This window comes from Cherax quadricarinatus, chromosome 51, assembly GCF_038502225.1.
Source record: "Cherax quadricarinatus isolate ZL_2023a chromosome 51, ASM3850222v1, whole genome shotgun sequence".
In the NCBI taxonomy this organism is placed as follows: domain Eukaryota; kingdom Metazoa; phylum Arthropoda; class Malacostraca; order Decapoda; family Parastacidae; genus Cherax; species Cherax quadricarinatus.
In genome coordinates this window covers 16,433,371-16,446,488 of record NC_091342.1, presented here as the reverse complement: position 1 = coordinate 16,446,488, position 13,118 = coordinate 16,433,371, and the positions used below count along the sequence as shown (strand labels likewise).

Sequence of the window (13,118 nt, the reverse complement as noted above, 5' to 3'; positions counted from 1 at the left end):
GATGGTGAAAGTTTTTCTTTTTCGGGCCACCCTGCCTTGGTGGGAATCGGCCGGTGTGATAATAAAAAAAAAAAATAAAAAAAAAAAATATATATATATATATATATATATATATATATATATATATATATATATATATATATATATATATATATATATATATATATTTTTTTTTTTTTTTTTTTTTTTCAACAAACCGGCCGTATCCCACCAAGGCAGGGTGGCCTAAAAAGAAAAACAAAAGTTTCTCTTTTTAAATTTAGTAATTTATACAGGAGAAGGGGTTACTAGGCCCTTGCTCCCGGCATTTTAGTCGCCTCTTACAACACGCATGGCTTACGGAGGAAGAATTCTGTTCCACTTCCCCATGGAGATAAGAGGAAATAAACAAGAACAAGAACTAGTAAGAAAATAGAAAACTCAGAGGGGTGTGTGTGTGTGTGTGTGTGTGTGTGTGTGTGTGTGTGTGTGTATATATATATATATATATATATATATATATATATATATATATATATATATATATATATATATATATATATATATATATATATATATATAATATATATATATATATATATATATATATATACACACACACACACACACACACACACACACACACACCCCTCTGGGTTTTCTCCTATTTTCTTTCTAGTTCTTGTTCTTGTTTATTTCCTCTTATCTCCATGGGGAAGTGGAACAGAATTCTTCCTCCGTAAGCCATGTGTTGTAAGAGGCAACTAAAATGCCAGGAGCAAGGGGCTAGTAACCCCTTCTTCTGTATATATTACTAAATATAAAAGGAGAAACTTTCGTTTTTCCTTTTGGGCCACCCGCCTCGGTGGGATATGGCTGGTGTGTTGAAAGAAAAAGAATTTGTTACTTTCATCATCTTGCTCTTTCCTATGTCCACTTTTAATTTTCATCTTTTGCATACCCTCCCAAATTCATCTACCAACCTCTGTAACTTCTCTTCACTCTCTCAAAAGCACCATGTCATTGGATAAAAGCAACTGTGACAACTCCCACCTTGTATTAGATTATTTATCTTTTACTCTTGCTCCTCTCCCCAACACACTTGCACTCACTTCTTTTACAAACCCATCTATAAATATGTTGAGCAACCATGGTGGCATCACACATCCCTGTTTATCTCATAATAAATAACAATTCTACTCCGAACTACTCTCACCTCCCTAATTTTTTAATTTCCTTTTCACTTCTCTTTTAACCTATTAGTAATACCATTCTCTATATTTCAATTTCCACTTACATTAGTCACAACTTAGCAATAATCAGATTCTTTCAACACACTGGCCGTATCCCACCGAGGCGGGGTGGCCCAAAAGAAAGAAAAACAAAAGTTTCTCCATTTACATTTAGTAATATATACAGGAGAAGGGGTTACTAGCCCCTTGCTCCTGGCATTTTAGTCGCCTCTTACAACACGCATGGCTTACGGAGGAAGAATTCTGATCCACGTCCCCATGGATATAAGAGAAAATAAACAGGAACAAGAACTAGAAAGAAAATAGAAGAAAACCCAGAGGGGTGTGTGTATATATGCTTGTACATGTATGTGTAGTGTGACCTAAGTGTAAGAAGAAGTAGCAAGACGTACCTGTAATCTTGCATATTTATGAGACAGACAAAAGACACCAGCAATCCTACCATCATGTAAAACAATTACAGGCTTTCGTTTTACACTCACTTGGCAGGACGGTAGTACCTCCCTGGGCGGCTGCTGTCTACCAACCTACTACCTACAAGTAATCAGATCTTTCATTCAACAAACCAGCCGTATCCCACTGAGGCACGGTGGCCCAAAAAGGAAAACAAAAGTCTCTCTCTTCAAATTTAGTAATTTATACAGGAGAAGGGGTTACTAGCCCCTTGCTCCCAGCATTTTAGTCACCTCTTACAACACGCATGGCTTACAGAGGAAGAATTCTGTTCCACTTCCCCATGGAGATAAGAGGAAATAAACAAGAACAAGCACTAGAAAGAAAATAGAAGAAAACCCAGAGGGGTGAGTATATATATATGCTTGTATACATGTATGTGTAGTGTGACCTAAGTGTAAGAAGTAGCAAGACGTACCTGAAATCTTGCATGTTTGAGACAGAAAAAAGGACACCAGCAATCCTACCATCATGTAAAACAATTACAGGCTTTCATTTTACACTCACTTGGCAGGGCGGTAGTACCTCCCTGGGCGGCTGCTGTGTACCAACCTACTACCTACAAGTAATCAGATATATCAGTCAAATATATTTGGCAAATGAGAGAGTGGGTGAGATGTTATCAACAAATTTTGTTGAAAATAAGAAAAAGTTTTGGAGTGAGATTAACAAGTTAAGGAAGCCTAGAGAACAAATGGATTTGTCAGTTAAAAATAGGAGAGGAGAGTTATTAAATGGAGAGTTAGAGGTATTGGGAAGATGGAGGGAATATTTTGAGGAATTGTTAAATGTTGATGAAGACAGGGAAGCTGTGATTTTGTGTATAGGGCAAGGAGGAATAACATCTTGTAGGAGTGAGGAAGAGCCAGTTGTGAGTGTGGGGAAAGTTCGTGAGGCAGTAGGTAAAATGAAAGGGGGTAAGGCAGCCGGGATTTATGGGATAAAGATAGAAATGTTAAAAGCAGGTGGGGATATAGTTTTGGAGTGGTTGATGCAATTATTTAATAAATGTATGGAAGAGGGTAAGGTACCTAGGGATTGGCAGAGAGCATAAATAGTTCCTTTGTATAAAGGCAAAGGGGACAAAAGAGAGTGCAAAAATTATAGGGGGAGAAGTCTGTTGAGTATACCTGGTAAAGTGTATGGTAGAGTTATTATTGAAAGAATTAAGAGTAAGATGGAGAATAGGATAGCAGATGAACAAGGAGGCTTTAGAAAAGGTAGGGGGTGTGTGGACCAGGTGTTTACAGTGAAACATATAAGTGAACAGTATTTAGATAAGGCTAAAGAGGTCTTTGTGGCATTTATGGATTTGGAAAAGGCATATGACAGGGTGGATAGGGGAGCAATGTGGCAGATGTTGCAGGTGTATGGTGTAGGAGGTAGGTTACTGAAAGCAGTGAAGAGTTTTTATGAGGATAGTGAGGCTCAAGTTAGAGTATCTAGGAAAGAGGGAAATTATTTCCCAGTAAAAGTAGGCCTTAGACAAGGATGTGCGATGTCACCGTGGTTGTTTAATATATTTATAGATGGGGTTGTAAGAGAAGTAAATGCGAGGGTCTTGGCAAGAGGTGTGGAGTTAAAAGATAAAGAATCACACAAAGTGGGAGTTGTCACAGTTGCTCTTTGCTGATGACACGGTGCTCTTGGGAGATTCTGAAGAGAAGTTGCAGAGATTGGTGGATGAATTTGGTAGGGTGTGCAAAAGAAAATTAAAAGTGAATACAGGAAAGAGTAAGGTTATGAGGATAACAAAAAGATTAGGTGATGAAAGATTGGATATCAGATTGGAGGGAGAGAGTATGGAGGAGGTGAATGTATTCAGATATTTGGGAGTGGACGTGTCAGCGGATGGGTCTATGAAAGATGAGGTGAATCATAGAATTGATGAGGGAAAAAGGGTGAGTGGTGCACTTAGGAGTCTGTGGAGACAAAGAACTTTGTCCTTGGGGGCAGAGGGGAATGTACGAGAGTATAGTTTTACCAACGCTCTTATATGGGTGCGAAGCATGGGTGATGAATGTTGCAGCGAGGAGAAGGCTGGAGACAGTGGAGATGTCATGTCTGAGGGCAATGTGTGGTGTGAATATAATGCAGAGAATTCGTAGTTTGGAAGTTAGGAGGAGGTGCGGGATTACCAAAACTGTTGTCCAGAGGGCTGAGGAAGGGTTGTTGAGGTGGTTTGGACATGTAGAGAGAATGGAGCGAAACAGAGTGACTTCAAGAGTGTATCAGTCTGTAGTGGAAGGAAGGCGAGGTAGGGGTCGGCCTAGGAAAGGTTGGAGGGAGGGGGTAAAGGAGGTTTTATGTGCGAGGGGCTTGGACTTCCAGCAGGCATGCGTGAGCGTGTTTGATAGGAGTGAATGGAGACAAATGGTTTTTAATACTTGACGTGCTGTTGGAGTGTGAGCAAAGTAACATTTATGAAGGGGTTCAGGGAAACCGGCAGGCTGGACTTGAGTCCTGGAGATGGGAAGTACAGTGCCTGCACTCTGAAGGAGGGGTGTTAATGTTGCAGTTTAAAAACTGTAGTGTAAAGCGCCCTTCTGGCAAGACAGTGATGGAGTGAATGATAGTGAAAGTTTTTCTTTTTCGGGCCACCCTGCCTTGGTGGGAATTGGCCAGTGTGATAATAATAAATAAAAATATTTGTCATCAAAAATTAAATACATATGTATACACAAAATTTATTAATAAATTTTACCTTTATGTGGTTGCTTGTTGTATAAACAAAAACACCACTGTCATCCCAGGAACCAGACTTGACTCTGTTAGTCTCTGTGATGGAGCACAAGCGCTCTAGCTTACGATTGCAGATGAGTATAGTATGTTTGGAGAGTAGTGCCACTGTAGTCATGCTGGCAGACCACACAACATAACGGCACTTGGCAATGCGAGCAGTTCCCAGTACTCTGGAAGGGAAGGGACACTGTTAAACACTACTTTACCACTGTAAATAAATAATCCACATGTAGGAGACAAACTACGCATGGGTTATTTGTGTATTGTTCCAGTCATGGTATTGCACTTTTTTATTCTTTACCATTGCATTAAGAGAATCATGCCTAAACACGGGACTAAAATCTAGTGATAATAGTACTTGCCTTTTCTGTTGGACATCAAAGAGAGAGACCCCATCACTGTCCCTAAGCAGGAGCATGCCAGTGCCAGCATAGAATATTTCATCACATGGAGGAGTGGTAACTTTCTTGGTCACTTCATTCTGCATATTCTTGATTACCAACTGAAAAAACTGGCAATGTAAACTAAAAGCTTTTGGGGATACAATATAACAAAATCTCAGCTCTACAAAACACTTTCAAACCTATAATCCTACCTAAAGTTTATTCTTTCCTCTTTCTAACTACTACTAACTGTTGAGCCAGGAACTGATTATACTATTACTGTTTCAGACTTACCTGGTGACTTTTGTCCATAACAGCAAAGCGGTTCCTGGCAACCCACACTGCAGTTAAACCAGCAGATCTCTTAGAATCGGGAGAGTCAGGGTTCTGGGGATCTGAATCTTTTGGGATCTGCAACAATTTTTATCAGCTATAAAAAACATCCTGATACATACCAGTTTCACTGACATGCATACCACACAAGGCAATGTAAAAGATAATCAGGTAGTAGATTGGTAGACAGCAACAACCCAGGGAGATACTACCGTCCTGCCAAGTGAGTGTAAAATGAAAGCCTGTAATTGTTTTACATGATGGTAGGATTGCTGGTGTCTTTTGTCTGTCTCATAAATATGCAAGATTACAGGTATGTCTTGCTACTTCTACTAACACTTAGGTCACACTACACATACATGTACACGTTTATTTATACACACTCATCTGAGTTTTCTTTGATTTTATCTTAATAGTTCTTGGTCTTATTACTTTTCCTTTTATATCCATGGGGAAGTGGAATAAGAATCTTTCCTCCATAAGCCATGCGTGTTGTAAAAGTCAACTAAAATGCCGGGAACAATGGGCTAGTAACCCCTTTTCCTGTAAAGATTACTAAAAAGAATAAGAAGAAAATTGTCAAAGTGGGAAGTCTGAATGTGCGTGGATGTTGTGTAAATGATAAGAAAAAGATGATTGTGGATGTTATGAATGAGAAGAAGCTGGATGTCCTGGCTTTAAGTGAAACAAAGCTGAAGGGGGTTGGAGAGTTTCAATGGAGAGGAATAAATGGGATTAGGTCAGGGGTTTCAAATAGAGTTAGAGCTAAAGAAGGAGTAGCAATAATGTTTAAGGATAAGCTATGGCAGGAAACGAGGGACTATAAATGTATTAATTCAAGGATTATGTGGAGTAAAATAAAGATTGGGTGTGAAAAGTGGGTCATAATAAGCGTGTATGCACCTGGAGAAGAGAGAAGTGTAAAGGAGAGAGAGATTTTGAGAAATGTTGAGTGAATGCATGGGGAGTTTTGAATCAGGTGTGAGAGTAATGGTGGTTGGGGATTTCAATGCTAAAGTGGGTAAAAATGTTATAGAGGGAGTAGTAGGTAAATTTGGGGTGCCAGGGGTAAATGTAAATGGGGAGCCTTTAATTGAGCTATGTGTAGAAAGAGATTTGGTAATAAGTAATACATATTTTATGAAAAAGAGGATAAATAAATATACAAAGTATGATGTAGCACATAATGAAAGTAGTTTATTAGATTATGTATTGGTGCATAAAAGGTTGATGGGTAGGCTCCAGGATGTACATGTTTATAGCTACAGTTAGAGTAAGAGGTAGATGGGAAAAGAGGAAGGTGGCAACAACAAGTAAGAGGGAGGTGAAAGTGTATAAACTAAGGGAGGAGGAAGTTCGGGTGAGATATAAGCGACTGTTGGCAGAAAGGTTGGCTAGTGCAAAGATGAGTAGTGGGGGGGGCGGTTGAAGAGGGTTGGAATAGTTTTAAAAATGCAGTATTAGAATGTGGGGCAGAAGTTTGTAGTTATAGGAGGGTGGGGGGAGGAGGAAAGAGAAGTGATTGGTGGAATGATGAAGTAAAGGGTGTGATAAAAGAGAAAAAGGTAGCTTATGAGAGGTTTTTACAAAGCAGAAGTGTTATAAGAAGAGCAGAGTATATGGAGAGTAAAAGAAAGGTGAAGAGAGTGCAAAAGGAGAGCAGATGATAGAGTGGGAGAGGCACTGTCAAGAAATTTTAATGAAAATAAGAAAAAAATTTTGGAGTTAAACAAGTTAAGAAAGCCTAGGGAAAGTATGGATTTGTCAGTTAAAAACATAGCAGGGGAGTTAGTAGATGGGGAGATGGAGGTATTAGGTAGATGGCGAGAATATTTTGAGGAACTTTTAAATGTTAAGGAAGAGAGAGAGGCGGTAATTTCATGCACTGGTCAGGGAGGTATACCATCTTTTAGGAGTGAAGAAGAGCAGAATGCAAGTGTGGGGGAGGTACGTGAGGCATTATGTAGAATGAAAGGGGGTAAAGCAGCTGGAACTGATGGGATCATGACAGAAATGTTAAAAGCAGGGGGGGATATAGTGTTGGAGTGGTTGGTACTTTTGTTTAATAAATGTATGAAAGAGGGGAAGGTACCTAGGGATTGGCGGAGAGCATGTATAGCCCCTTTATATAAAGGGAAAGGGGACAGAAGAGATTGTAAAAATTATAGAGGAATAAGTTTACTGAGTATACCAGGAAAAGTGTACGGTAGGGTTATAATTGAAAGAATTAGAGGTAAGACAGAATGTAGGATTGCGGATGAGCAAGAAGGTTTCAGAGTGGGTAGGGGATGTGTAGATCAAGTGTTTACATTGAAGCATATATGTGAACAGTATTTAGATAAAGGTAGGGAAGTTTTTATTGCATTTATGGATTTAGAAAAGGCATATGATAGTGGATAGGGGAGCAATGTGGTAGATGTTGCAAGTATATGGAATAGGTGGTAAGTTATTAAATGCTGTAAAGAGTTTTTATGAGGATAGTGAGGCTCAGGTTAGGGTGTGTAGAAGAGAGGGAGACTACTTCCCCGTAAAAGTAGGTCTTAGACAGGGATGTGTAATGTCACCATGGTTGTTTAATATATTTACAGATGGGGTTGTAAAGGAAGTAAATGCTAGGGTGTTCAGGAGAGGGGTGGGATTAAATTATGGGGAATCAAATTCAAAATGGGAATTGACACAGTTACTTTTTGCTGATGATACTGTGCTTATGGGAGATTCTAAAGAAAAATTGCAAAGGTTAGTGGATGAGCTTGGGAATGTGTGTAAAGGTAGAAAGTTGAAAGTGAACATAGAAAAGAGTAAGGTGATGAGGGTATCAAATGATTTAGATAAAGAAAAATTGGATATCAAATTGGGGAGGAGTAGTATGGAAGAAACGAATGTTTTCAGATACTTTGGACTTGACGTGTCGGTGGATGGATTTATGAAGGATGAGGTTAATCATAGAATTGATGAGGGAAAAAAGGTGAGTGGTGCGTTGAGGTATATATGGAGTCAAAAAACGTTATCTTTGGAGGCAAAGAAGGGAATGTATGAAAGTATAGTAGTACCAACACTCTTATATTTGTGTGAAGATTGGGTGGTAAATGCAGCAGCGAGGAGACGGTTGGAGACAGTGGAGATGTCCTGTTTAAGGGCAATGTGTGGTGTAAATATTATGCAGAAAATTCGGAGTGTGGAAATTAGGAAAAGGTATTAGTCAGAGGGCAGAAGAAGGGTTGTTGAGGTGGTTTGGTCATTTAGAGAGAATGGATCAAAGTAGAATGACATGGAAAACATATAAATCTATAGGGGAAGGAAGGCGGGGTAGGGGTCGTCCTCGAAAGGGTTGGAGAGAGGGGGTAAAGGAGGTTTTGTGGGCGAGGGGCTTGGACTTCCAGCAAGCGTGCGTGAGCGTGTTAGATAGGAGTGAATGGAGACGAATGGTACTTGGGACCTGACGATCTGTTGGAATGTGAGCAGGGTAATATTTAGTGAAGGGATTCAGGGAAACCGGTTATTTTCATATAGTCGGACTTGAGTCCTGGAAATGGGAAGTACAATGCCTGCACTTTAAAGGAGGGGTTTAGGATATTGGCAGTTTGGAGGGATATGTTGTGTACCTTCATATGCATATGCTTCTAAACTGTTGTATTCTGAGCTCCTCTGTAAAAACAGTGATAATGTGTGAGTGTGGTGAAAGTGTTGAATGATGATGAAAGTATTTTCTTATTGGGGATTTTCTTTCTTTTTTGGGTCACCCTGCCTCGGTGGGAGACGGCCGACTTGTTGAAAAAAAAAAAAAATCAGGAGAGTGGTTGAGAATTTAGTATTACTTCTATTCTATCGATTGAGCACAAGAAATCGCCACGTCAACTTTTTCAACAACAAAGTGATCAGAAATTGGTAATTTGGCCAATTTAACACAAAGTTCAATTTCAAAATAGGGTCCAGAATCAACAATGCAGGCATTCCTGGCACTAAACTAACATTTCCTCTGTTCATTAGTTACATTTTCAGGCTTTACAAATGAATTCCATTTTAATTTTTTATTCACAATGAATTTTTATTCAAACCAAAAAATAGAAGATTTACTGTTATGCAATATTGTAATAATTGTATAAATAATATCACCACATTTGTGATAGTATGTTAGACCCACCAGCTGGTGTGTATTAGACAAGTGAGGTCATTTGTTTACTCTTGAACATCAGCAAAAAAATTTAACATTTCTGCTACTTTGAGTTCAGTTTCAAGCCATTTCCAGAACTAAAACCAATCAAAATCATCTCTATTTCTGTAATATATCTTCCATTCTATCATCTACACATCTATAAAAACATACGAAAAAACACTGCAAATTCGCTGTTTTAATAAAAAATTACAGTCACATTTTCTCTCATTATGCAGTGTGTGCTGCAGGATTTGTTTTATGTGGTGCACACATACCACATAGATGTATTCTCTCATATCTAGGCCCAAATTTACCGCTCACAGCTTATCAGAGTAAGCTGAGCTCATGGCATAGATCTACGGTTTGGACCCTCAACTCAAAGCCATAGAACTACGGCACGGGCCCTGAAAGGGTTAAAAAATGAATTTTTTGTATATATTTTTGTGGGTCTGGAATGGATGAATTGGATTTACATTATTTCTTATGAGAAATATTGCTTCAATTTTAGTCCTAGCTCCTGGAACGGATTAAGGGTGAAACTCGGGGTTCTACTGTACAAATATGTATCTAAAATCCTCCCTCCCCCCATGCCTTACCCCAAATACCACATACACAGTATTGCTTTAAGATATTCCTATTTATTTGTACTCCAGTAATCAGTACTTAGAGAAGTCACCTTGTCTTTAGTAACACTGAAGTAGTGCATTTTGCAGTCTTTCAATAATTTATTACTTCTTTACAAAAATTTTTTTTCCCGCTTCCCCCTCAGCTTTTCCACACTGAATGGCATGACTTGTACAGTAGATTTTTTTTCAGCTTGTATCACAAACTTATTAAAAAATTAAAAACAATTAAATCCTTCACTTACAAATGAGTATTTAAAAGAAAGTTGATGAGCAAATTTTCTAAGGCTGAAAGCTATCACATGCTTCACTCACTCACATAGTAAACTCTAACTATCCAAAATTAGTGAAGGCTGAGCATTTCATTTACAGGCAAAATAGCAGATACATTATGAGCTCACCTGATATAAGTCATAGCTGCTATTATCCACATTGTGAGTACGAGTGGTAAGAAGAACAGCATTTTCTGCTGGATTGAAGGACATGCTGTACACTGGGGCACGAGAACCTGCACGTAGCTGCATGACAGCCACATCTCTGTAAACCACACAAGTCAATCCCACAGTTTTGCATGGAATGAATTTCTAAAGGTGACTGCAAATCTAGAAGCTGTTAAGTTCAATAAATAAAATCCTTATTATAATAGTACTCTACATTAAATCGAAGTACAGTAATTTTTATAACTACTGTCAAGCAGTGATGAAAAATTATATAAATAAATCTTTTTATGTATCTTTATATGTATATGCTTCTAAACTGTTGTATTCTGAGCACCTCTGCAAAAACAGTGATAATGTGTGAGTGTGGTGAAAGTGTTGAATGATGATGAAAGTATTTTCTTTTTGGGGATTTTCTTTCTTTTTTGGGTCACCCTGCCTCGGTGGGAGACGGCCGACTTGTTGAGAGAGAAAAAAAAAAAAAAATCTTAAATACTGTTCTGCGTAACTTGGTCATGATTATGACCAGATCTAGTTCATTACCTTTGTAACTTGCTCAGCTATCAAAACTTTGGAGTCCAGTCCCTGGACCAATTATGTACCTCTGTAATCTTTTGACTACCGCCCACAGGATGGGTATGGGGTGCATAATAAACATATTAAACTAACTAACAGCAACTACGTATAAACCATGCAAAAATAAAAGAAATAGATAAAGATACCATATATTCTTATACAAAATATAACTGTTTAAAAACAATACACACATATTCACTGTTAAAGAACATGTGAATTATCTGCAAAACTATGTTCAAATATTTTTGTGGGACACTGATGAGAACAGTTTACAAACAGTCTAAGCTTTCTAATTTAGATATCAGTAATTTGGAGGGATTTCTGTGTAGTCAAACCCCCAAGTTCAAGAATTCACAAGCTTCTTAATTTTGAAATTCCTAAGCCTTGAGATTTCTAACTCGCTAAACTCAGTTATCTAACATCTTACACAAACAACCTGCACATAGAAGAGAGGAGCTTACGATGACATTTAGGTCCGACTTGGACCATTTTCTAGGCCAGTTGAAAATTAACCCTGAGATTTCATTAAAAACAGTTAAAATTTTTACTCACACCTGAATTATTCTTCCTGGTCAATCGCATCAGTATCAATATTAACTACAGTGGTACCTCGAGTTTCGAACAGCTCCCAACTCAAACAATTATGTAAATGTATTTTTGGGGGTCTGAAACAGACTAGTCTAATGTGCATTATTCCTTACAAGAACAAATTTGTTCAGTATCGGCACTCAAACAGCCTTCTGTAATGATTTAAGTCCGTAACTCGAGGTACCACTGTACAATAATAAGATATTGATACAATTCATGGCCTCGAGTAAAAAAAAAAAAAAAAAAAAAATTATTTATGATTATTCACAGTTTATAGTTGTGGAACCTCTAGGAAAGAAACACCAGCAAATCTGGGTGTTTGACTGAACATCAATTCAACACAGTACAGTGGTCCCTCGATAATCGTAAGGCTCGATAGTCGTAATTTTCGAAAATCATAACGTTTTCGTCAAAACATTGGCTCATGAATCGTCGTTTGACTCGCAAATAGTTGTTCGTCTGGGACAGGTACACACAGCCCCGAGCCACCTCACACTCCATTCCCAGCCAGTGTGCCATTGTTTATCCGTGAGTGAGGATGATCCCACGAGTTCATACAATACATTTCATAATACTGTATTCCATTCGTTTTAGTGTTTGCAACTGCTAAATAAGTCATCATGGCTCCAAAGAAAGCTTCTAGTGCCAGTCCTTTAGTAAAGAATGTGAGAAGCACGTATAATTTAAGAAAAAGTTTGTAGAAAAATACGAAGGTGGTAGTGGTGGTGGAGTGGAAGCAGTTGTGATAGTGGTTGATGGTGGTAGAGGGTGGAAGTGATAGTGGTAGAAGGTGGTAGTAGTTGTAACAGTGGTAGAAGGTGGTAGTGATGGTGGTAGCATTGTAATAGTGGTAGGTGGTGGTAGAGGGTGTCTTCTTCAGTGATTCAGCGATTCTGCCAACTCCTCCAATGTTGTTGGAGTTATATAGGGCTACAGAAAACACCGCCGCCTCAGCTGCTGCTTCACCACCATTATGGACGGCTTATGCTCTCAGTGGCACTTATACACCCAACAACAACAACACAACACAGCACCTCTCGTGACATATTATTATTTTATTTATTATCACACTGGCCGATTCCCACCAAGGCAGGGTGGCCTGAAAAAGAAAAACTTTCACCATCATTCACTCCATCACTGTCTTGCCAGAAGGGTGCTTTACACTACAGTTTTTAAACTGCAACATTAACACCCCTCCTTCAGAGTGCAGGCACTGTACTTCCTATCTCCAGGACTCAAGTCCGGCCTGCCGGTTTCCCTGAATCCCTTCATAAATGTTACTTTGCTCACACTCCAACAGCACGTCAAGTATTAAAAACCATTTGTCTCCATTCACTCCTATCAAACATGCTCACGCATGCCCGCTGGAAGTCCAAGCCCCTTGCACACAAAACCTCCTTTACCCCCTCCCTCCAACCTTTTCTAGGCCGACCCCTACCCTGCCTTCCTTCCACTACAGACTGATCCACTCTTGAAGTCATTCTGTTTCGCTCCATTCTCTCTACATGTCCGAACCACCTCAACAACCCTTCCTCAGCCCTCTGGACAACAGTTTTGGTAATCCCGCACCTCCTAACTTCCAAAGTACGAATTCTCTG

The 13,118-nt window shown here is 39.0% G+C and overlaps 1 protein-coding gene across 5 annotated transcripts in view; it reads right to left on the bottom strand.

The window, feature by feature from the left end:
- Nucleotides 1-13,118, bottom strand: part of alphaCOP (coatomer subunit alpha) — a 216,604-nt gene that overhangs the window by 37,936 nt on the left and 165,550 nt on the right. For all 5 annotated transcript variants that reach the window (XM_070095900.1, XM_070095901.1, XM_070095902.1 and 2 more), the window contains exons 9-12: nt 10,321-10,456; nt 5,105-5,221; nt 4,790-4,929; nt 4,390-4,597 (exon numbers count right to left, since the gene is read on the bottom strand). In XM_070095900.1, the coding sequence (XP_069952001.1) occupies nt 4,390-4,597; nt 4,790-4,929; nt 5,105-5,221; nt 10,321-10,456 (601 nt within the window). The remainder of the gene's footprint in view (nt 1-4,389; nt 4,598-4,789; nt 4,930-5,104; nt 5,222-10,320; nt 10,457-13,118) is intronic.